General features: G+C 40.0%; 2 protein-coding genes across 5 annotated transcripts in view; both read left to right on the plus strand.

Annotated features, from left to right (window-relative positions):
- ENTREP2 (endosomal transmembrane epsin interactor 2) overlaps positions 1-25,457 on the plus strand; it is a 364,437-nt gene that overhangs the window by 259,765 nt on the left and 79,215 nt on the right. For all 4 annotated transcript variants that reach the window (XM_060156918.1, XM_060156942.1, XM_060156927.1 and 1 more), the window contains one exon: positions 4,454-4,564. In XM_060156918.1, the coding sequence (XP_060012901.1) occupies positions 4,454-4,564 (111 nt within the window). The remainder of the gene's footprint in view (positions 1-4,453; positions 4,565-25,457) is intronic.
- NSMCE3 (NSE3 homolog, SMC5-SMC6 complex component) lies at positions 755-2,333 on the plus strand. The gene has a single exon (XM_060170770.1). It carries the CDS (start codon positions 848-850, stop codon positions 1,685-1,687), a length of 840 nt encoding a protein of 279 aa, XP_060026753.1. The 5' UTR covers positions 755-847; the 3' UTR covers positions 1,688-2,333.

A 25,457-nucleotide genomic window follows, 5' to 3' on the forward strand; every position in this document is an offset into this window, starting at 1 on the left:
ATTTCTGCAAAAATTGTGGTGTGGGCCCAGGCAATTTCCATGAGCATGTGCTTTCCAAAAGATAAACTCACCGGACCTAACTAAAATGTGCTTTCTGGGATGGCTTTGACGCAGCTGTCCGGCTGGAGTTTATTATGCACAGAGTATCAATGCTAAAATGGTGAAAAGATGGGGAAAGCCCTGCTTGCGAGGCAAGGCTGCCTTTACCATTCTTTCTAAACAGACTCAGGGGCTTTAGAGAAAGTTACTGGTAGGAAATGGTTGAGGGGGGGGGCGGCTGGCGACGGCAAACTAGTCCTCAGGGTCTTTTATCCTTTTTATGCCCAGTTTTGTGGGGAAAGAAATGCTTTTACTTCCCTTCCACGCTCTTAGCCTTATTTTTCTCCCACGTTCTTCCTGGGAGTCTCCTCCACCTACAAACAGTCCCGATTTCAGAGCTCTCGATACTCACTTTCTACGGATCTGGCCTGAGCTGTGCGGTCCTGAGCTGAGCCGCACACTCGCTCAGGACCTTTGCTTCCTGTTCTATCTTCAGGGTTTCGTAAGGACGACACTTAATTCTAATAAAACACAGGGCTGGGACCCGCAGGGCTGCGCGGAGACGCCGCCACCGCGCAACCGCCAGCCGAACCAGACCGACCCCCAGACACGGCGCGGCCTCGATGACGTAGCGCGCAGCCTCCGTGACGCAACCGCGCAGCCCCTCGATGCAGCGCGCAGCCTCTGTGACGCAACCGCGCCCTCTCCGGCCCCGTCCAGGGCCGCCGGGAGGAGCTGCGCGCAGACCCTCATCCCCTCAGCCGCTAGGTACGGGGTGTCCGCGTAGCGCGGGACCCGCCGCCGCGACATGTCGCAAAAGGCGAAGAGCCGGGGCCGCGCCGGCACCCAGGCCGAGCAGGGCAGCGGCGGCGAGGAGGCCCCGAGCACGTCCCGCGGGCCGGGCGGCGCCGCGTCGCAGGGCGGCCGGCGGGCCGAGGCTCCCCCCGCGCCGGGGCCGCGGTCGCAGAAGCAGCTGGAGCTGAAGGTGGCGGAGCTGGTGCAGTTCCTGCTGATCAAGGACCAGAGGAAGATCCCGATCCGTCGCACCGACATCCTGCGGCACGTGGTCGGGGACTACAAGGACGTGCTCCCAGAGCTGCTGCGGCGGGCGGCCGAGCGCCTGGAGTACGTGTTCGGGTACCGGCTGGTGGAGCTGGAGCCCCGGAGTAACACCTACATCCTGGTCAACACACTGGAGCCGGTGGAGGAGGACGCGGAGATGCGCGGCGACCAGGGCACTCCCACCACCGGGCTGCTCATGATCGTGCTGGGGCTTATCTTCATGAAGGGCAACAGCATCAAGGAGACCGAGGTCTGGGACTTCCTGCGGCGCCTCGGGGTGCACCCCACCAAGAAGCACCTCATCTTCGGGGACCCGAAGAAGCTCATCACCGAGGACTTCGTGCGGCAGCGGTACTTGGAGTACCGGCGCATCCCGCACACGGACCCCGTGGACTACGAGCTCCAGTGGGGCCCGCGCACCAACCTGGAGACCAGCAAGATGAAGGTGCTCAAGTTCGTGGCCAAAGTCCACAATCAGGATCCCAAGGACTGGCCGGCGCAGTACTGTGAGGCTTTGGCGGAGGAGGAGGCCAGGGCCAGACCCCAGACCGGGGGCACGGCCCCAACCCCAGCCCCTTCCTCTTGAAACCTGAGACAGACTCGGAGAGACCCTGGGGAAGGGCTGGGGGTGGGAGGGAGCATCTTGCTGTAACCCTTAAATGTGTGTAATAGTTTTAGGATGTGTTTGCAATCTTTTCTTCTTGTGATGTTATAAGTCACTTTGGTTCCGAATTTTCATTTATAAAAATATTAGGGGATGATTTGTTTTGGTTTGTCTTACTGTCTATTTTTTTTATTGGTATAAAAATCTTGCTAGCTTTATAAAGCGAATTGGAAAGTTTTGTACCATGTTATGGAAATAGACATTTAAAAGAAAGAACACGTCAGTAAGTTGCTTTCATACCAGGGAAATAAAACGAAGTGGCTCTTGTCTGGCCTCTGGACTACTCAACTCTGTAAGGAAAAATAAAAGTCTATAAATTGAAAACTAAAATGTAACTGCCTATATCTCTATTTATCTTAGCATAGCCATTTTAAAAACATATTTCCCATGTGTATAAGTGTTATGAGTCATTCTAAGCAATGTATGCATTGTATTTTTTCCAGATAAGTTTTTGTGTGGCTGACCATTTAGTTCCTTTTTTTTTCTGGGTTTTTTTTTGGGGGGGGGGTTGTTTTTTTTGGTTTTTTTACTATAGTTATAATAAACACTGTATTTTTCAAGCAAGTAAGCATTGTGCACTTATTTTAACCGTAAGTCATGAGAAGATTTCATTACTGAAAAACAGCATCTTAACAAAAAAAGAAAATTTTTACCACGTATCATTCAGGTAAATAGTGTTTTGTGGAAGTTGCTCTAGTTTTATGTGTGTGTGCATATTGGATTATGATGTAAAATATATTTCTGTGGGTCACAGAAAAGTGTTAATGATTAACCATACCTACTTGAGAATCACTACGTGGGATCAGAGCCTCCCTCTGCATAACTGGCTGTAGGAATTTAAGCAGGTTAGGTTGTATACAGACCTTTCCTCACCTGTAAAATGGGTTGATGATGCATGTTGTTGTGTGTGGTAGTGTGATAATTAGATAGGGAAGTATACCTAGAGATCTTGGCACAGTCCAGGGCTGTGGGGGATTTTAGTTGTTACTTTGTTCCTTAAAATTTGCTTAAATTTGTTTATTCTTGGTCTGGAGCAGTTAAAAAAAATTTTTTAAGGTTTTCTTTCATTATCTTGTTCTAAATCATTCCTCAAATTGGAATTACTGGTTCAAAAATATGACTATTCTAGTCTGACTCTGTTGTATGGTTTTATGGAAAAACATAACTCATGGTTTATGGTGAGTAGAGCCCATGTAAACAGGAAGAGCAGAAAGTAAGATCTACCCCAGGTTGGAGAGGTCTCTGTAGTGTAGTGAATAGCATATGGGGTTTCGAGGTTGTCTGATAGACTGAATTCAAATTACGGCTCATGCTATGGCAACATGGTGATTTGGCATAGGTTTTAAGCTCCCTTAATCTCAATTTCTTTATGTGTAAAATGGGAAAAACAATAATTATATCATAGTTAGTTGTATGGATTAAATGAGCCTGAAGAAAAGCTGGTATAGTGGCCTTTCATTGTATTTCTCCATAGCCTCTGGCAAAATGCTGTTTATATACAGAAGTTCAACTGTTAATTATTCAGCAGGTGAATAAGTATGATTGTTTGGGGGGAAGGTACTGCAAATTAATCATGAAATGAGGTAAATACTTAAAAAAAGAAAAATGTGGATTGATCAACCCTGGACTAGAGTCATCTAGAAGAATCTGGTGGGTATGTGGTGGTGTGGAGCAATGGGTTAGATGACTGGGTTTTACTTTATTCTGTTGAACTGGAATTTGCATTTATTTTATCAGTGAATATAGTTGGTCCTTAAAGGCATTTCTTGGTTTGCATTTATTTCAGTGTATGAATTACCTCCTGGCTAAGCATTCTGCTTACTCAATGACCGCTTTCCCCTCTGGGGTGTTCTAATGCTGGGGTTTTCATCTGTATGGGGCAGAAAATATCATTATGCACTATGCAGTGTCAGTTATATCTGAGGCACATGTTTTCCCCACACTTTTCTTGTAGAGATGTTAATAATTTACCATCAGTAGATTTCCATTTCGTTTCAAATTTTAAAGTAGAAAACATTACAGACCAGATCAAGCCCTTGTATCTTTTCACCCTTCCCAGAGGTGTCAAGAGTTTGTGGCTATTGTGCCGTTGTCTAGTTAATACAATATAATGTTTAATATATGAATAATATATACAGTTGACCCTTGAACAACACAGGTTTGAACTGCATGGTCCACTTACATGAAGATTTTTTTCAATAAATATGGAGTACATTTACAGGCTGGGAGATGGGTATGCGGGGCGTTGTTATACTGTTTTCTCTGGTTTTGCATATGTATAAAATTTTGCATAACAAAAATTAAAAGAAATAAACTTAAAGACATTCTAATAAATAAACATCTTTCATTTGATTTCTTTTTAGTAATTTATTACTTGTTATTTCTGAGACTATGTAACACTATTTTGAGACTGTAGAATGCATAGTATTTTCAAGTTTAGCTTCTAAAATATTTTACAGTATATTTCAAATAAAATCATGGTTGCTGGCTATGGCTTTTCAGAGACTTTACCTTTTTTATTTGATTTAAGGTAATATGAATTTGAAATTTTAATAATACTTTCCTTGAAAACATAGAAATGTTATTCATATAATTACTGGATCATCTGAAAGCTTTTTGAAAGCCAAATAATTTTTCCTTCGAGTCTCTCCAAGTGAATAATCAATTTCTTGTTTGGTTTGTTTCCAGATTACCTTTTTCATGCTGCTCTCTGCAGTATGTGTAATGCTGAATTTGGCTGGTTCAATTCTCTCCTGTCAGAACGCTCAGCTAGTCAACTCCCTAGAAGGCTGTCAGTTGGTGAGTAATGAAATGCAGACCTTTTGATAAAGGGCATAGGCTTTGATTTTGAATGAAAGTGATTTCAAAAATAATTTTATTGTATCCTTGGATGTATTCTGATGTTTTAGTGTTAAGGAATTAACGTTGATTCACTTTTTAAAATTCTCCCAAATTAAAACTGGTTCTACTCATAAGTCAGTTACTAATAGTATATTAGTGTAATGCTATTTTAAAATAAATGTCTTTAGTAACGATTTTATTTTAATATTTGTTGCATTGATTTTTGTCTCCACTGAATTTTTAAAAATCAGTTTTCTAAGTCGATTTTAAGTGCCGAGATATATATAAGCTTGATAATGAATGCATCCAAACAATTTAGTTCTTATTTTTCAGTTAAAAAAGAGAACTGTCTTTTCAGTCTAGGAAAACCGTAGATGGTGTGCTATGGACATGGTAGGGGGTCATTTTGGTTTGTTGAATGTAACCATCATTCCTTATCATAACTTGGCTCCTGCTTCGGTAACATATGCGTGTGGCTGGTGCAGAAATCAGAGTGTGTCCCATGATGTTCAGTACAGGTGCAGTGTGACCCCTGATGTGACCCTGGCTGCTGGGTATGGGGGTGCTGGTGTTTGTTTCTTTAACTTAGAGAAGGCACAAGGCTACCTTTAGAGCCATGCCCCTCATAGCTGCCCATGTACTTGCCAACCTGTGGCCATGATTTCTGAGAGGTCAGGGGCTATGCTGAACTACCTGAAGCTTTTCTGTAGCAGGGCAGTGCCTACGTTTCTTGTAGCCATGCCATCGGGTTCAAAGGGGAGCTGCTGCCCTTTACATTCCTCATCTACCAAGGCCAGCAAGTCTAGTGTAAGATGAGTGCTGAAACACCTACTGAGTCCCCAAAACTGAGAGCTTAGTCTTGTTATTTTCTGTTCAGTGTGGGCGAGCTCACACTGATCATATTTCATCCCAATATGATATACACAGAGTATCCTCGCTGTAGTGCAGTATTTCCCCAGGACTACCAAGAACTGACACAACCTGGAGCCCCATCACCAACAGAAAGGGCGACTTGCTAACTTCTGTTCGTAACTTGGTAGCCTCTCTTTTCCTAAGTACTAAATGTGGTGAATATGGTAAAATCTGGCAACCTGCACAGGATTAGCCATTTTTTTCTCGGATTCCAATTTTCCAAGACAGAGTGACTGGGGTGCAAGAAGTGAAAGTGCCTGGAGGTCCAGATCCAAAAGAAAGGCAAATGCCCAGTCTTGAAAGGTTGACTTCTCCTGGTATTAATCTCAGACCCTGTTTCCCTATACCGTATGCTGCATGAAAGGGTGGGAAAGATGTAATTATATATAATTATATGCAATTTTTAATTTACATATTACATATATTTTATATATTTATATATGCACCATTTATATTTCTTTTTCTTCTGTGATTTGACTGGGACCTTTACCCATTTTTAGATTTAACAGTTATTTATTTGCAAGAGCTCTTTGTATATTATGGTTTTGAATCCTGCAACTTATATGGTCAGATATATTTCTGGATTGTTATTTGCCCTTTATTTTTCACATAGAAAAATTTTTAATTTTTGTGTATTCAAAGCTGTTAAAGTTTTCCTTCGTGGTCTTACCTTGGCACCAATAAAAAGACCTTTTCCTTCCTAAGGTCATGTTACCCCAATAATTTCCCCTGGTGTGCTTTTTTTTAAAATAATTAACTCTTTAATATCCTTGAATTTATTTGATGAATTTAACCTTTTCCTCTAAAATGGGTAGCTAGCTTTCCTAAAACTATTACCTGAGTAACCTAATATTTCCCTGATGATATGGAATGCCACCTGAACATTGAGTCCTTTGGTAGCAAGTTACAAAAACTGACAAAGCCAAAGGCCATTTATTAGAGAGATGGTGGGACCTATTGAATATCCAAGGGGTTAGAGATTAAGCCTGGAAACTGGCTGGTTCCAAAAGAGCTTCTGTGGTTGCAAAAGCCTGACCCAGAGTGGGGGTCTGCAGTGGGAACCCTGAATTCCTCAGGATGCAGTTCTGCAGGAGTGAACAGTTCCCGTGGTTCTTAACCTCTTTGTCCGTTGGTCCTAGAGTCAGAGTCCAGGGCGGGAGCATTTTGATTGGCCAGGGTAAGAAAAAATCTGCTTAGCTGTCCCACCAGTGGAATCCAAGAGATAATCCTCCAAACTAAGGTAGTGTTAGGAAGGGTTGAGGGAAGGAAGGCAGGAATGTATGCTGGATAGTCAAAAAGAGAGCCGGGGGCTTCCCTGGTGGCGCAGTGGTTGGGAGTCCGCCTGCCGATGCAGGGGACGCGGGTTCGTGCTCCGGTCCGGGAAGATCCCACATGCCGCAGAGCGGCTGGGCCCGTGAGCCATGGCCGCTGAGCCTGTGCGTCCGGAGCCTGTGCTCCGCAACGGGAGAGGCCACAGCAGTGAGAGACCCGCGTACCGCAAAAAAATAAAATAAGAGAGCCGGTATCTACTCTGACCGCATTATCATAGGTATGCACACACACATACAGATGTGACTATTTGCCTGTCTCTGGACTTTTCATTCTGTCCCATTCCCATGTCTGTTTATTCATATTCCAGAACAATACTACCTTTTTTTAAGAAATTGAAGTGTAGTTGACTTACAGTATTATATTAGTTTCAGCTATACAACATAATGATTCAATGTTTTTACAGATTATACTCCATTTGCAGTTATTATAAAATGTTGGCTATATCCCCTGTGCTATACACATAACAGCACCACTTGTATTACCTTAACTCTATATTTTTATAACTGGTAGGGCAAGCCCTACCCCACCCCCATCCCAGACCTGAATCTACTTCTTAAAAAAGTTCTTGCCTGTTTTTAGAAGTTTAGTCTTCCAGATGAGTTTTGAAATTTTTTTTTTCAAGACTCAAAGGAATCAATTTGAAATTTCAATGGGAATCATATTAAAATTGTAGATTAATTTGGTGGAGAATGGACACGTTGACAGCATCCTGTTTTCCCTTTCAGGCACATTGTGCATGCTTTGGTTTTATCCAAATTATTTTTATAAATCCTTCAGTGCAGTTTTTGTTTTTCTTTAGTGTATCTAGTACATTTCCATATCTGTGTGTCTTTTTCCTCTGCATAATTAAAAGTTAACTAATTTTTATTATACATAATAATTTATTATATATAAATTATTATCATGAGGTCTCTTTTCAATTCCACACTCCTAGCATCCCCTTCAGAAAGCTTTTGGTAGCCAGATATTTTCTGTGCATATTAGTGTTGTGTTACCATTCTTACACACATGTCTCTTCTGCCTACCGTTATTCACATCCCTTTTGTCAGCCAACCCTGTGGCTTGGTGACATTTGTACATCAGCCCTTGGAGCCCTTTCCAGCTGTTAAATAGAGAGCCCTGGGTAGATGGACGGATGGACGGTTGGATGGAGGGATGGATGGATAAATGGATGGATGGATAGATGGACAGACAGATGGATGGATGGATGGATGATAATTTGTTTAACCACCACTTAATGAAGGATCAGTTAGGGATGTTTCTAGTCTTTTGCTAAAATAAACATGGCAGAGAAGATGACCCTTTGTGCACATTCATAACTCAACAAATACTGAGTGGCTTTTGCTCCTGCTGTGGGATTCCAGAGTAGGTGGTACAGTTATTGACCAGGGTTCTTGGCCTCCTTAATCAAAATCGATCAGAGGCCAGACAAGGAATTCAGGCAAGCTTTATTGGGGCCCCTGCTGCAGCAGGGGAAGGGAGAACAAATAATAAGTTCCATTGCTAACTCGCTCCCTGAGAGGCTGGTGAACTGGCTCCTTACATGGGCTTTTGTGCCTGTCCCTTCAGAAGTGACAATTGTGCTTCTTGGTCTCTTTGTATCTTGTTGTCCAGAATTTGCCCCAGCTGCACATGCACGCAGTTGTTTTTAGTCCCATATAGTTTCTTTATATTTTGTTGCTCAAAGAGACGTTTGTCCAGGTGCAATCACTGTAGCAAAGGATCCCAAGTCTCAGCTGGTGTCAGTACCTCCAAGGAAGGGCCTCCCCCCATCCCCTTATCAGAGAGGCTCCCAGCTGCTGTTGTTCTCTTGGCATCCCGTCAGTTTTTCTCCGAGTACTGGCATTTCCCATCATTCCCTACTTGGCAGAACCCCGCAAGGAACAAGGCCACATCCAGGGCTGGGTGCTATCCTGGCCTGTGAGTGAATCAGCGAGTGTATCCCAGCCGTTCTTTTCCTAAGAGCCCTAGAGGAAGGTAAAACATTATCTGGGGGTTTTAAGTAAACATGCCGTTTTAGGTTAATGACAATTAAAACCATTATGGGTTTTCAAATGTCTTTTTAAATGCCTCATCATGTTTTGTTTAATTTACGACTGCTGGTACAGTGAGAAATATTGCACAGCATCAAAAATTTGTTTAAAAATCTGTTTTCAGTTATGACCTAATTCTTTCAATTCATCCTGCAGAAGTTTGGGATTTACTTTCACATTTTACAGTGTTTTTAAAATGAAAGCCTAACAGAATGCTTTTCAGATGCAGATCAATATAATATAATGCATCGTGTGTTGATAAGTACATTGTCTTAACGGAAAAGGCGCTTTTTTGTTGTTGTTTCCTTTTTTTTTAATATGAAATAATAGATTCTCATTGGAAAAGATGCAGGTGATACATGAATTGGAATAAAACTGGACCTCTCCCCTCTCACTGTCTGCCTGCCACTCCCCATCACACCTGTGATCCCTTTAGGATGAGATGTGTTCAGACCCTCGTATATGCGTATATGTTTACGTACATGTGGGTGTGCGTGTTGTACATTCACAAACATACAGTTTTATTTTTAAACACGCTTATACCGTATACTTTTTTCTGTGGCGTTTTCCCTGCTCAGTGATATTATCTTGAGACATTACCATGGAAGTATATTCAGGGAGCCCCTCATTCTTCTGGCGGCTGTGTGTATTTCCCCATAGTCACTGTATTTACCTGCACCGAGAGGCGGTCTGGCCATCTCCATTGTTTTGTTGTTACAGGCACGGCCACAGTGAACATGCATTCTTGTCCTTGTTTTTAATTTTAATATAGTTGGGTAATAATTTTATTATAAAGGAAACAAATATATCCTCCTTCACCGTAGTATTGTTACCGAAAGTTGGGTCTGGCTGCTCACCACTCAAAAGCCAATACTTGAGAGGCAAGGTTGGTGGAAAGGAAAGTTTGCTTTATTTTGGAGGCTGGCAACTGGGGGAGAAGGGGACTCATGTCCAAAGGCCAATTCAACCCTACTGATCAGGGGACAAGAGCTTTTATAGGCTGAGGGAGGGAGGGGGCCACATGCAGAAACAGCACAGTCAGCTCTGACAGTCGTCTTGAAATTGGTCATCAGTGGTCTGACCAGCGTCATCTTGATTGTTTTCAGTACAGTTAATCTTCAGTTCCAGGGTCAGATTATTCCCATTTCCCTGAGGACAGTTCTCAGAATTGTGGCAACTTATGTCATGGCTACAGTCTGGTCCTCATGTAGTTAACTTCTTCCACCTGGTGTGGGTTTCAGTACCTACAAGACAGCTCACAGGATATGGCTCAGAATATTATCTATATCCCTTAAGGAGGAACTAAAGGTCCTTGACTTTGCTTAATGACTAAACTATTATTATTTGGTCTTGTTTGACTGTTTTCCTTTGCTCCTGCATTTTCTCACTTCTCTGATTAAATTTATTCTTTGACCAAAGTTCTTCTGCAGACAAAAGGCAGGCGGAGGGTATTTGGGCAGAGGGGGAGGTGGTCCTGGACAGGCCCCATAGGGTTCTGCTGTGTTTCAGTATGGAGTGAATTAAAATATTTGTCCTACTTCGTATTGCCAAGAATTAGAAATTTAGGTGGAAAATTTCATAAAAGTTATATATTTAGTTCATTTTGATATATGTTCAAACATGAGATGGAAATGTGCTCTTTAATATTTTTATGCCAAACTAATACTAACTGCTGCGTGATGATGATGATGGTGAAGATTGCAAACTTCTTTGAGCACTTGCTGTGTACAAGGCACTGTTCTGAGCACATCACATGCGTTCGTTCATTTACTCCTGACAGCCATGACTGAGAGACAGGTACTATTTTATCCCCACTAACAGGTAAGGAAACTGAGGCCTTGAGAGTTAAGGAACTTTTCCAAAGTCATGCCCCTGGCAGGTGCTGGCATCAGATTCTAACCTTGCTCTTAACCATTAGGATATCATTAAATTTCTGTTTTTCGTAGCACTTTAGAATTAATGGTTAAAAGAGGAAAGGATGAGAAGCACTGGACGATGGAGGTAAAGAATATGTCTTAAAAAAAAAAAAAAGAATATGTCTTGTTTCTTCTTGGTCAAAATCAGTCTTTGGCTACATGGGGAACACTTTCCTGTGTAGAGAAGAATCTCAAGGAACCTAAACCATAGCTTATGTGTCACAACAAAGGGGTGTGAAAACAGCGTCCAGTTTTGTAGGACATGTGAGCTCTTCCTCTCCAGCCACATCAAGCATGTAACTGGGAGAGGTATCTTTCCCTGTAAGCAAACAATCATGTGATTTATTGTGTTGTGCTTGCTAACGATCACACCCGTGTTTTCCTGACCTTAAATCCTTTGTAAATAGATGTGTCACATCGCAGGGACAGTGTGATTTATTCTTGTTTTCTGGAAAGCCGGGCTATCTTGCTGTGAGTGTGACCTGACCACTAATTGGACATCCTTCTAGTCTCTGCCTAGGCTTCCTGGGGGTATGTAGCTCCCCAAAATGAGGGTGGCCTCAGGAGATCTGACACCTGGGCGGGTGTTTTGATGGAAAGCACATCACCACCTCCTTCTTCCTTGTCTGTTTACATTTCTGATTGAAGAGCTTGATCTCAGCTCCCTGTGTGCCTCTCAAGTCTGATGTGGGATTTCCGGCAGGGGGAGCCAGAGTGCAGCCCTTTTTCATATAGGAATTAGCAAAGGGCTTTTCGAAGAACCCAGGAGGGCCATAGCCATGACACTGTACATAGCACAAAAAAATTGAAGACATATTCTTCCACTATCTAAAAGCAAAGAAGTTGCTCATTTTGAGTCAGGTTCCAAGATAGAGCTTTGTTTTTTTACTTTCACTTTACTGGTTAACGTATACAAAAATTCCTATCAGGCATTTATTTGTGGGCTGATTTGTTTGAATAATAAAAATAGATAATGATTTTTGAAGAAATAAGTCAAAATTTTGCTACAGATAAAGATGTACATTTTAAAATGATTTTTTTAAAAGTTCTTCCCATCAGGAGGATATAATGGTTTTAAACATATAAGTGCCAAAATAACACAGCACCAAAATACATGAAGCAAAAATTGACATCAGTGAAGGGAGAAGTATGCAATTCAACAGTAGTAACTGGAGACTTCGATACCACACCTTCAGTAATGGATAGAACAAATAGACAGAAGATCAAATCAACCAGAAAGTAGAAGACTTGAGCAACACTACAGACCTAACAGACATCCATAGGACACTCCACCCAACAACAACAGACTGTATTCTTCTCAAGCACATATGAAACATTCTCCAGGACAGAACCTATGCTTGGCTGTAAAACAGACCTAAATAAAATTTTAAAAGACAGAAGTAATGCAAAATATATTCTCTGACTATAATGGAATGAAATTAAAAACCAATAGCAAAAAAAGTTGGAAAACTCACAAAGATGTAGAAATTAAGTAACACTCCTTAATAATCAGGTCAAGGAAGAAACTAATAGGGAATCAGAAAATACCTGTATATAAATGAAAATTAAGGCATAATATACCAAAACTTATGGGATGCACTCTAACACAGTGCTTAGAGGGAAATTTATAACTAAATACCTATGCTAAAAAAGAAGAGAGATATCAAAACACTACATAACCTTCCAACTTAAAGCACTGGAAAAAGAAGGGCAAACTAAACCTAAAGCAAGTTGAAGTAAGGAAATTATAAAGATTGAGCAGAAATTAATGAAATAGGGAATAGAAAATCAATAGTGAAAATCAATGAAACCAAATGCTTGTTCTTTGAAAAGATCAACAAAACTGACAAAACTTTAGATAGCTTGACTGAGAAAAAATAGGAAAGATTTAAATTAATAAAATCAGAAATTAAAGGGGGGCTACCAACCTTATAGATATAAAAAATTATAAGAAAATACTATAAGCAGTTAAACCAACAAATTAGGTAACTTAGATGAAATAGACAAATTCTAGAAAAACACAAACTACTGAAATTGACTCAAGAAGAAATAGACAATCTGAATAGATCTATAACAAGTGAAGAGAAAAAACTGCCCACCAAGAGTAGCACAGGCCCAGATGGTTTCACAGATGAATTCTACCAAAAATTTACAGAATAATTAATACCAATTATTCACAATCTTTTCCAAAAATGTAGAAGAGGAAGGAACACTTCCCAATTTATTTTGTGAGGCCAGTACTACTCTGTACTAAAACCAGACTAAGACACCACAAGAAAAGAAAACTACAGACCACTACCTCTTATGAATATGGATGTATAAATTCTCAACCAAATACTAGCAAGCTGAGTCAGGCAACATATAAAAAGAGTTATACATCATAACCAAGTGGGATTTATGCCAGGGATGCAAGGTTGACTTAACATCCCAAAATCAATTAATGTAATATGTTCTATCAATAGAATATAAGCAAAAAAATCACATGATCATCCCAATAGATGCAGAAAAAGGAATTTCAAAATCTAATACTCTTTCATGACGAAAACACTCAACAGACTAGCAATATAGGATAACTCCCTTAACCTGACAAAAGATATCTGAACAAACCCCAGCTAACATTATATTTAATGGTGAAAGACTGGATGCTTTCTGTCTAAGACTGGGAACAAGAGAAGATGGTCCATTCCTGCCATTTCTATTCACATGGTACTGGAGGTTCTGGCCAGGCAAGAAAAAGAAATCAAAGACATCCAGATTGGAAAGGAAGAGGTAAAACTACCCCAATTCACAGATGAGATGATCTTGTATATAGAAAATCCTAAGGAATCTGCTAAAACATCATTAGAACTAATAAAGCTAGCAAGGTTGCAGGGCCAAGATCAAAACACAAAAAATCTATTACATTTCTAAGGCCAAACAATGAATAATCTGAAAACGAAAATAAGAAAATTTCAGTTTCAATAGCATCAGAAAGAATAAAATATTTAGTAATAAATTTAACAAAAGAAATGCAAAACATATACTCTGAAAACAATGAAAGTATTGTTGAAAGAATATCTAAATAATTGGGGAAGTATCCCATGCTCATGGATTGGAAGGCTTAACATTGTTAACTGCCTTAGTCCTTTGGGGCTGCTAAAACAGAATACCATAGACTGGGTTGCTTATAAATAGTAGAAATTTATTTCTCACAGTTCAGGAGGCTGGGCATTCCAAGATGAAGATGCTGGCAGATTTGGTGTCTTGTGAGAGCTTGCTTTCTTGTTCATAGATGGCCATCTTCTTGCTTTGTCCTCATGTGGTGGAAAGGATAAGGGAGTTCTCTGGGGTCTCTTTTATAAGGACACTAATCCCATTCATGAGGGCTCCACCCTCATGACCTAATCACCTCCCAAGGGCCCAACCTCCTAATACCATCACATTGGGGGTTAGATTTCAGCATATGAATTTTGAGGGGACACAAACATTCAGTCTATATCACAATACTCCCCAAACTGATCTGCTGATTCAAAGGTATCCCCATCAGAATCTAAGTTGATGTCTTTGTAGAAATTGACAAGCTAATTCTGAAATTCATATGGGATTGCAAGGGACCCAGAATAGCCAAAACAGTCATGAAAAAGAAGAAATAGGAGGACTCACACTTTTAGACTTCAAAACTCACTGCAAAGCGATGGGAATCAAGACAGTGTGGTACTGGCCTAAGGATAGACATATAGATGAATGGAATAGAATTGAGATCTAGAAATAAACCCAAACATTTATGGTCTGACTTTTAATAAGGGTGCCAAGAGCATTCAGTGGGGAACATAGTCTTTTCAACATATGGTGCTGGGAAGACTGGATAGATATACGCAAGAGAGTGAAATTGGACCCTTACCACACACCATATACAAAAATTTACTAAATTAGATCAAAGACCTAAAATGTAAGAGCTAAAACTTTAAAACTCTTAGAGGTAAACATAAGGGTAAATCTTCATAACATTGGATTACAGAGAACCCTTAGATGTGACCTTATAAGCATCAGGAAAAAAAAATAGATGAGTTACACTTCACTAAAATTAAATATTTTGTGTTTCAAAGAACACTATCAAGAAAGTGAAAAGAAAGTCCACAAAATGGGGTAAAATATTTGCAAATCATGTACCTGATAAGGGACATGTTTTTAGAATATATAAAGAACTTTTATCGTTCAATAATTTAAAAAAAAAACAATTTTAAAGTGGGCAAAGGAGGGGCTTCCCTGGTGGCGCAGTGGTTGAGAGTCTGCCTGACAGTGCAGGGGACATGGGTTCGAGCCCCGGTCTGGGAGGATCCCACATGCCGCGGAGCAACTGGGCCCATGAGCCACAATTACTGAGCCTGTGCCTCTGGAGCCTGTGCTCCTCAACGAGAGGCCGCGACAGTGAGAGGCCCGCGCACCGCGATGAAGAGTGGCCCCCACTCGCCACAACTGGAGAAAGCCATCGCACAGAAACGAAGACCCAAACACAGCAAAAAATAAATAAAATAAATTTATTTTTTAAAAAAATGGGCAAAGGATCTAACGGACCTTTCTCCAAGGAAGTATACAAATGGCCAACAAGCCCATGAAAAGATGCTTGACATCATTAGTCATCTGGGAAAAGCAAATCAAAACCACAAAACTGCTTCACACCCACTAGGATGGCTAAGATCAAAGAGATAACAGCAAATGTTGGAAGGATGTGGATAAATTAGAACCCTCGTGCATTGCTTGGCGGGAATGTAAAATGGTGCAGCTGCTTTGGAAGAGTCTGGCAGTTCCTCAGTGATTGCACATAGAGTTACTGTATGACCTAGCAGTTCCATTCCTAGGTAAATACCTAAGAGAAATGAAAACATATATCCACACAAAAATGTGGATAAATACGTAAATGTTTATTGCACATTGTTCATAATACTCAAAAGGTGGAAACAACCCAGATGTCCATCAGCAGATGAATGGATGAGCAAAATGTGGTCTATCCATACTACAGAATATTTTCAGACATAAAAAAAGAATGAAATACTGATACATGCTATAATACGTGTGAACCTTGAAAATATTATGCTACGTGAAAGTACCCAGACTTAAAAGGTTACATCTTGTATGATTTTCTTCATATGAAAGTTCAGAACCAGAAACTCTATAGAGACAGAAAGTATATTAATGATTGTCTTGGGCTGGAGGAAGGGAGAAGGGGAATGATAGTTAAAGGGTGTGGGGTTTCTCTTTGAGGTGATGAATATGTCAAATTGACCCTGATGATGGTTGCACATATCTGTGAATATACTAAACACCATTTAATTGTACACTTTCAATGGGTAAATTGTATGATATGTGACATATCTCAATAAAGCTGTTTTTAAAAAAGAAATAGCAAGTCACTGAAGTTCTAGATGAATAACATGTAGTTGTGTAAGTATGTAGAGTATACTTATAATGATGTGTAGGATGTAGATTTTTGTATTTTTGTTACTGTTAATTACTTGATACACATCCTTTGTGTTATTAACATTTATAATTAGTTTATATATGTACATATATGTATGCAGTTTTGTTCTGAAGAGTCAGTTGTTAAACTTTTACCAGCACACCTCTGTACTGGAGTTTTCTCATTTGATGTATTTTCCTCTTGTCCATCCATTAACATACCATTTTTTCTTTACCTGTACACCCTCATCTTTTGTGACTTCCCCCATCCTGCATACTCCATCCCACCCCAGCCAGGCTATTTCATTGTCCCCTTTGCTCATGTTCCTTTGTGTGTGTGAGTGTGTGTGTGTGTGTGTGTGTGTGTGTGTGTGTGTGTGTGTGTGTGTGTGTGTGTGTGTGTGTGAGAGAGAGAGAGAGAGAGAGAGAGGGTGGGAGGGAGGGAGGGAGGAAGGATGGATGGAAGGAAGGGAGGGAGGAAGAAAGGGAAGAAGGAAGGGAAAAGGGAGGAAAGAAGAAGGGAGGGAGAAAGGAGGGAGGGAGGGAGGGATGGAGGAAGGAAGGAGAGAGGGAGAAAGGAGGAAAAAATAGTTGCTGAATGAGTGATGAAAGAAAGGCAGATCTTTTCTCCCATATGTAAATACCAAAAGTGTACTGCACCCTTACTCACATGTTATCCTTGGAGTCAGGACAAAAGTATTAGCAAGAGTCTCATAATCCACCAGCCCCAGGATGCTGGTCATACACTTGTTTTGTATTTGATGCTACTCGACAGTGGGCATCATCACAGGGCTTATGCCTTTCTGTGTGTGTGCACCTGCCTCTGTGTTGTTACTTCTCATGTAATTTAAGGCACTTGGAAAAATCATCTCGACCTTTATTTAAACTGTTTAGAGTGATTCTCCCAGCTCTTGATTACTCATGGTTAACTTCAGGGAACAGTGATGGAGTTGATTCAAAACAATAGGTCAGTCCCAAATTTACTTACTTTGGATAGTAAATCATTTTTACAGTTTATAATTGAGTCGGGCATCCAGTGTTTTTGTAGGAATTTGTCATTCAAAAAGGGTTATGCAGTTATCCACATTTTCATTCCATCCCCAACCCCAGTCACCTCTCAAGTTGTTACAAAGGAAAGAAAATTAAATGTTTTGGTTTAAAGTATGGCTAAACCTGGTTGTTAAGAGGAAATTCACAAATGCCTTCCAATTTAGACCAAAAGAATACATGAGAGGCTAGAGAAAGGAGCAAATTATATATCAACTTCCACTTGTTTCTTTTTCTACATTAACACTTTTCATGGTGGATAATAAATGAGTAAATCGAAGATTACAGTGGAATGAACCACATAGAATTCCTGGTGGTCCAGTAGTTAAGAATCCGCCTGCCAATGCAGGGGACACAGGTTTGAGCCCTCATCCAAGAAGATCCTACATGCCACAGAGCAACGAAGCCAGTGCGCCACAACTACTGAGCCTGCACTCTAGAGCCCCCAAGCCACAACTACTAAGCCCACAAGCCACAACTACTGAGCCCACCTGCCACAGCCAGTGAAACCTGCGCGCCTAGAGCCTGTGCTCCACAACAAGGGAAGCCACCGCATTCAGAAGCCCATGCACCACAACGAAGAGTAGCCCCTGCTCTCCGCAACTAGAGAAAGCCCGCACGCAGCAACAAAGACCCAACAGCCAAAAAAAAAAAAAAAGTGCCATTTACAATTTGTCCATGGTTAATCCTTTTATTTTAGAAATGGGCAGAGTGAAAGTCTGTCTGTATCAACCAGATAATTTATATAAACCAGAATCCCACAGATCCCTTGCTTTTACATTCTACATATTGCATCTGAAAAAATCTCTTCTCAAAACCCTCTTAAAATGGATACAAAGACTTGTTTTGTATTTAATGCTACTCCACAATGATCACCTATAGAAATGTCACTCACAAATTCTTTGTTTCTAGAATAGAAACAGAAGAGAGCATTAATATAGAGTTTTAAAATGTTTTTAATCAGAAAATTTTTATGGAGAAATTTGTGGATCACATTAAGTTGTTAGAAATAATACAGGGAGGGACTTCCCTGGAGGCGCAGTGGTTGGGAGTCCGCCTGCCAATGCAGGGGACACGGGTTCGAGCCCGGGTCCAGGGAGATCCCACATGCCATGGAACAGCTAGGCCCGTGCGCCACAGCTGCTGAGCCTGCGCTCTAGGTCCCACGAGGCACAGCTACTGAGGCCCGCACGCCTAGAGCCCATGCTCTGCAGTGGGAGAGGCCACCGCAGTGAGAAGCCCTCGCACAGCAACGAAGACCCAATGCAGCCATAAATAAATAAATAATAAAGAAACCTTTAAAAAAAGAAAAAAAGAAATAATAGAGATCTGCTGTATGCTTTGTCGAATTTCCCCCAATGGTAACATATCACAACCACAATATTAACATTGATACAATCAGCCCATCTTATTTATTTATTTTTGTTCTCTGAATGCTTGCTTTTGTTTTTTTAATAAATTTTTATTGGAATATAGTTGATTTACAATGTTGTGTTCATTTCTGCTGTGCAGCAAAGTGAATCAGCTATGCATATACATATATCCACTCTTTTTTAGATTCTATTCCCTTATAGGTCATTACAGAGTGTTGAGTAGAGTTCCCTGTGCTATGCAGTAGGTTCTTATTAGTTATCTATTTTATACATAGTAGTGTGTATATGTCAATTCCAATCTCCCAATTTATCCCTCCCTCCTTTCCCCCTTGGTAACCATAAATTAACCCATCTCATTTCTGTTTCCCCATTTTTACTTATATTCATTTGTCTGTATGGGTGTGAGTGGATGTATTGAGTTTTATGCAGTTTTGTCACCTGTGTAGGTTTGCGTATCCACCAGCACAGTCAGGACCTGGAGTATTTCAACACCGCAAGGATCCCTCATGCTGACCTTTTTATAACCACACCCACTTCCCTTTTGCCGCATTCTTAACTCCTGGTGACCCCTAATCTGCCCACTATTTCTTTAAAAAAGTGTCACTTCCAAACTGTTATATAAATGGAATCATCCAGTGTGTTACCATTTGGAATTGGCTGTTTTCATTCAGCCTAATTCCATGGAGGTTCATCCAAGGCGCTGTGTACATCAGTGGTCTGTTCCTTTTCATTGCTGGGTAGTATTCCATGGTCCACACAGATTACAGCATGTCTAACCATTTACCTTTTAAAGGACACCTGGGCGAACTCTGGTTTTGTCTATTATGGATAAGGCTGCTATGAACATTCATGTACATGTTTTTATGTGAACATAAGTTTTCATTTCTCTGGGATGAATATCCAAGAATGCAATTGCCATATTATAACTATATGTTTAGTTTTATGAGAGACTTTTCCAGGATGGCAACAGCCACACTCCCATATATTTTACATTTTTATCAACAGTGTATGAGTGATCCACGGGGAGGGGAAGGGGGAGCTGGGACGAAGTGAGAGATTGGCATGGACATACATACACTACCAAGTGTAAAACAGATAGCTAATGGGAAGCAGCTGCATAGCACAGGGAGATCAGCTCGGTGCTTTGTGATCACCTAGAGGGGTGGGATAGGGAGGTGGGAGGGAGGTGCAAGAGGGAGGAGACACGGGGATATATAGCTGATTCACTTTGTTATACAACAGAAACTAACACAATGTAAAGCAATTTTTTGTAGTGAGGTGGATGGACCTAGAGTCTATCATACAGAGTGAAGTAAGAAAGAGAAAAATACTATATGCTAACACATATATATGAAATCTAAAAAAAAAAAAAAGGTTCTGAAGAACCTAGGCGCAGGATAGGAACAAAGATGCAAACATAGAGAATGGACTTGAGGACACGAGGAGGGGGAAGGGTAAGCTGGGACAAAGTGAGAGAGTGGCATGGACATATATACACAACCAAATGTAAAATAGATAGCTAGTGGGAAGCAGCCACATAGCACAGGGAGATCAGCTTGGTGCTTTGTGACCACCTAGAGGGGTGGGATATGGAGGGTGGGAGGGAGACACAAGAGGGAGGAGATATGGGGATATATGTATATGTATAGCTGATTTACTTTGTTATACAGCAGAAAGTAACACACCATTGTAAACCAATTATTTGTAGTGAGGTGGATGTACCTAGAGTCTGTCATACAGAGTGAAGTCAGAAACAGAAAAACAAATAGTGTATGCTAACACATATTTATGGAATCTAAAAAAAAAAAAAAAGGTTATGATGAACCTAGGGGCAGGAGAGGAATAAAGACGCAGACATAGTGAATGGACTTGAGGACACAGGGAGGGGGAAGGGTAAGCTGGGACGAAGTGAGAGAGTGGCATGGGCATATATACACTACCAAATGTAAAATAGATAGCTAGTGGGAAGCAGCTGCATAGCACAGGGAGATCAGCTCAGTGCTTTGTGACCACCTAGAGGGGTGGGATAGGGAAGGTGGGAGGGAGACACAAGAGGGAGGAGAAATGCAGATATATGTATATGTATAGCTGATTCACTTTGTTATAAAGCAGAAACTAACACACCATTGTAAAGCAATTATACTCCAATAAAGATGTAAAAAACAAATTATACTCCAATAAAGATGTTTAAAAAAAGGAATAAAAATGCAAAGAATAAAAGGTATATGATAAAAACTTAAAAAAAACCCAAAACAATGTATAAGTGATCCAGTTTCTCTACATCTTCATCAGCATTTGGTGTTGTCAATATATATTTTTTTAGTCATTCTAAGAGATATGTAGTCATATGTCATGGTTTCATTTTGCATTTCCCTGATGGCTAATGATGTTGAACATCTTTTCATGTGCTTCATTGCTATCTGAATACACATTTTGGAGAAATAAATGTTCATGTGTTTTACCTGTCTTCTAATTGACTTCTTTGCTGTGTGTTGAGATTTCTTCATATACTCTAGATACTAGTCCTTTTTCAGATATGTGACTTGCAAGTATTTTCTCCCTGTCTGTGATTTGTCTTGTCAACCTCTTCAAAGAATATAAGTTTTTAACTTCAGTGAGGTTCAATTTATCATTTTTTTCCTTTCATAAATGATGATTTTGGTGTCAAGACTAAGAACTATTTGCCTAGCACTAGATCTTGAACATTTTTCTCCCATATTTTTTTCCTAAAAGTTTTATAGTTTTACATCTTATGTTTAAGTCCCATTTGGGTCAATTTTTATATTAAGTATGGGGTTTAAGTCATGGTTCCTTATTTTGCCAATGATTGTCTGCTCTGGACATTCCTTCCTCCATTGAATTGTTTTTGCACATATGTGAAAAATTCAGTTGAGGATATTTGTGTGGGTTTATTTCTGTGTTTTCTGTTCTGTTCCATTGATCTGTGTGTTAGTGGGCACACTGCCTGCCAATACCTCTGTCTTGGTTACTGTATCTATATAGTAAGCTTTAATGTTGGGTAGAGTGATTCATCCCACTTTATTATTTTTTTTAGTCAAATTTGTTTTAGCTGTTCTACAGGTTGTACCTTTCCATGTAAATTTTAAAATATGTTGTCTCCGGCTCCAAAAAAACCTTGCTGAGGTTTTACTAGGAATTACATTAATTCTCTATAGCAATTTGGAGAGAATTAACATCTTTCTATGTTGAGTCTTCCAATCCATGAACATGGTATATCTCTATTTATTTAGATCTTCTTTGATTTTTTTCATCAGCATTTCATAATTTTCTGCATACAGATCCTGTGCATGTTTTGTTAAATGTGTACTTAAATATTTTGTTGTCTTTGCAGTGATTGTAAATGACATTTGTTTTTAATTTCAGTTTCTGCATGTTTATTGTTACCATATGGAAATGTGATTGATTTCTGTATGTTGATTTTGTATCCTGTGACCTTGCTGAATTCACTTATTTGTTCTAGTTTTTGGATAAATTCCTTGGAATTTGCTTCCAATTTATGTGCATTTTATTTCACTTTCTTGCCTTATTTCACTAGCTAGAACATTTAGTACTATGATGAATGAATGTGGTGAGAGTGGACATGTTTGCTTGTTCCCAGTCTTAAAGGGAAAGCATTTAGCCTTCCACAGTGAATGTGACATCAGCCATAGGATTTTTGTATATATTTTCCTTCTCTTTTGTGTGTGTGTATATATATATATTTTTTTTCAAAATGAGATCATTCCCTTCTATTCCTAACATTCTGAGAAGTTTTTAAATTAATAGGTTTTGGATTCTGTCAAATGTTTTTTCCTTGTCAACTGATATGATCACAAGATTTTTCTTCTTTACCTTGTTGATATGGTAGATTACATTGATTGATTTTCTAATGCTAACCAGTTTTACATACCTAGAATAGATATTTCTTGAGCATGGTTTACAATCATTTTTGCACATTCTTGGATTCAGTTTCCTAATATTTTGTTGGGGATATTTTGCATCTAAGTTTGTGAGAGATATCAGTCTGTTGTTTTCTTTTATGAATTGTCTTTGTCTGCTTTTTGCATCAAGGTAATAATAGCTTAATAAAATGAATTGGAAAATTTTTCTTCTTTTTGGAAGAAATTGTGTAGAATTGGTGCTAATTCTTCTTTAAGCATTTGTTGTTTTTGTTTGTTTGTTTGGTTTGGTTTGGGTTTTTTTTTTGCGGTACGCAGGCCTCTCACTGCTGTGGCCTCTCCCGTTGCGGAGCACAGGCTCCCGACGCGCAGGTTCAGCGGCCATGGCTCACGGGCCCAGCCGCTCTGCAGCACATGGGATCTTCCCGGACCAGGGCACGAACCCGTGTCCCCTGCATCGGCAGGCGGACTCTCAACCACTGTGCCACCAGGGAAGCCCTTCTTTAAGCATTTGATAGAATTTTCCAGTGAGACCATCTAGGCTTGGAGATTTCTTTTGGGGAAGATTTAAAATTATAAACTTAACTCCCTTAATAGTTATAAGGCTATTCAAATTATCTGTTTCCTGTGGGTGAGTTGTGGTAGTTGTGATTTTCAAGAAGCTGATTCATTTCATTTAAATTTCAAGTTTATATGTGTAGAGTTCATATTATTCCCTTACCACAATTTTAATGTCTGCAGAGTCCATAGAGATATCTCCTGTTTTTTCTGATATTGGTAATATGTGTCCTTTATCTTTTTTCTTGCTAGAGGTTTGTCAATTTTTTCTTGTCAAAGAACTAGTTCCTTTTCCATCAATTTTCTCAATTATATTTCTGTTTTCAACTTCATTTATTTCTGCTCATTATGACTTCCTTCCTTCTGCTTGCTTTGGGTTGATTTTGCTCTTCTTTTTCTAGTTTCTTGAGGTAGAAATTAGGTTATTGATTTGAGATCTTTCCTAGTTTCTTATGTAGTATAGAGTGCTATAAATTTTCCTCCTACTATTGCTTTAGCTATGTCCCACATATTTTGATATGTTTTATTTTCATTCAGTTCTATGTGTTTTTAAAGTTTTTTTGAATCTTCCTCTGTGATCCATAGATTATTTAGAAGTGAGTTGTTTAATTTCCACGTTTAGAGATTTTTCTTATAATAGCAAAGAAAAGCTACAGTATGGCCAGAACTTCCATGTTAAGGATGAGCAAGATGAAAAGACAATATATGGCAACCACACAAGTATCCTACCAAAAGAAAAGGGAGAGGAAGGAGGGAATAAAAAACCATAGCCCGTAAACAGGATCAATCACTATAGTAGTGGGTTTGGAAGACAGAGAAGCATTCTTTCCTTTTTTTTGTTCTGTAATGGTATAAAGACTATGAGAACAGAACCATCTGTTCCGTGACCCTTTGAAAAGTTTCATCAGTCAAATTATGCGAGACTGGTGATGTTTGAAGGATATTTAGTTATTTGGCAGGTTTTGCATTTTTTCATATTTATGATCTCTTTGGACTTTGAATCATTTTTAAAGTCATGAGTATAAATACTTCATAGTATTCTTTCATAAATATTTTGTAATATTTTTATAACTTACGTTCCTCTGTAAGCAAGGTTTTATCTATTATATCAATGGTAATTTATATATCTTGAATTTTTTTCTTGATTATACTCATGAGTTAATAATTAAACAGCATATTAATTAGCTTGCAAAGGTAGGAGTCTTTTTCCTATTGTGGTAAAATACATACACATAACATGAAATTTTCCATTTTAACTATTTTTAATTGTATAATTCAGTGGCATCAAATATATTCACATTGTTGGTGTTGTACAGCCATCACCACCATCCATTTCCAGAACTTTTTCATCTTCCCAAACAGAAACTCTGTCCCGTTAAACAATAACTTCCCATTCTCCCCTCCCCCAGCCCCTGGAAACCACCATCTACTTTCTGTCTCTATGATTTTTGACTACTCTAGGGATCTCACAGGAGTGAAATCATACAATATTTGTCTTTTTGTGTCTGGCTGATTTCACTTAACTTCATATTTTAAAAGTTTCTTTTTTCCTTCAATTGGTAAGTTTAGCCTATTTATATTTATGCTTGTGAGAGATGTTTGGTCTCAGTCCTATTGACTTGTATTTTATATGGTGTGTTTAAATTTTTACAGGGTGCCTTAGAACTGCAGAAATGCATTCTTCATTGTTTATACTCCCCTTGACTTGGCCTGTCTCTACTGATTTAGGGAAAATAACCTTGACCCTTATCACTACACAGTGATTTAGTCTCTTATCAGCTGCAAACAGTCTGTCCAAGGTTAACATTATCTCGTTCCAGGAGGCATTCAGCCCTTTAGCACTTCTCCCCTCTCCGTCTTCTCCTTTTCTGTCCCTGGTGGCATCTGGGTCTGGGGGGCCAGACTGAGCATCACAGCAATGAGGGTGGGCGGGGTGGCGCTTGCTCTGTGCTGTCCTCCGAGCCCTCTCTGGCCTGCACTGGCATCAGCTGCTGACATCTGAGGTCCTCTCCAGGGCCTCACCTCCAGATCTAGCTGCTTGGGGTTCTCCTATCTCTTCTAGGGACTTCTTGGGGTACAAATGAATTCTAGGGCCCCTCATGCCCCACATGTCCCTTTTGAGTGTAGATATGGGGGAAGCATCTCAGACCCCTCACCCTAAATGTGCCCTTTGTCACTTTCACTGCCTTGTAGCGGCCCCACCTGAACTCCAGGCAACTAGAAGACCAGGCTCCAGACACAGGGCACGCATCCCCAGATGCTCACAAACACGTTTCGGATTCCTGCAGCCAAGTAACCCTTATCTCAGCCTGATGTCAGAGGGGTGAGGTGCTGGGCTTCTGAGA

Source organism: Lagenorhynchus albirostris, chromosome 1 (assembly GCF_949774975.1).
Source record: "Lagenorhynchus albirostris chromosome 1, mLagAlb1.1, whole genome shotgun sequence".
NCBI lineage: Eukaryota > Metazoa > Chordata > Mammalia > Artiodactyla > Delphinidae > Lagenorhynchus > Lagenorhynchus albirostris.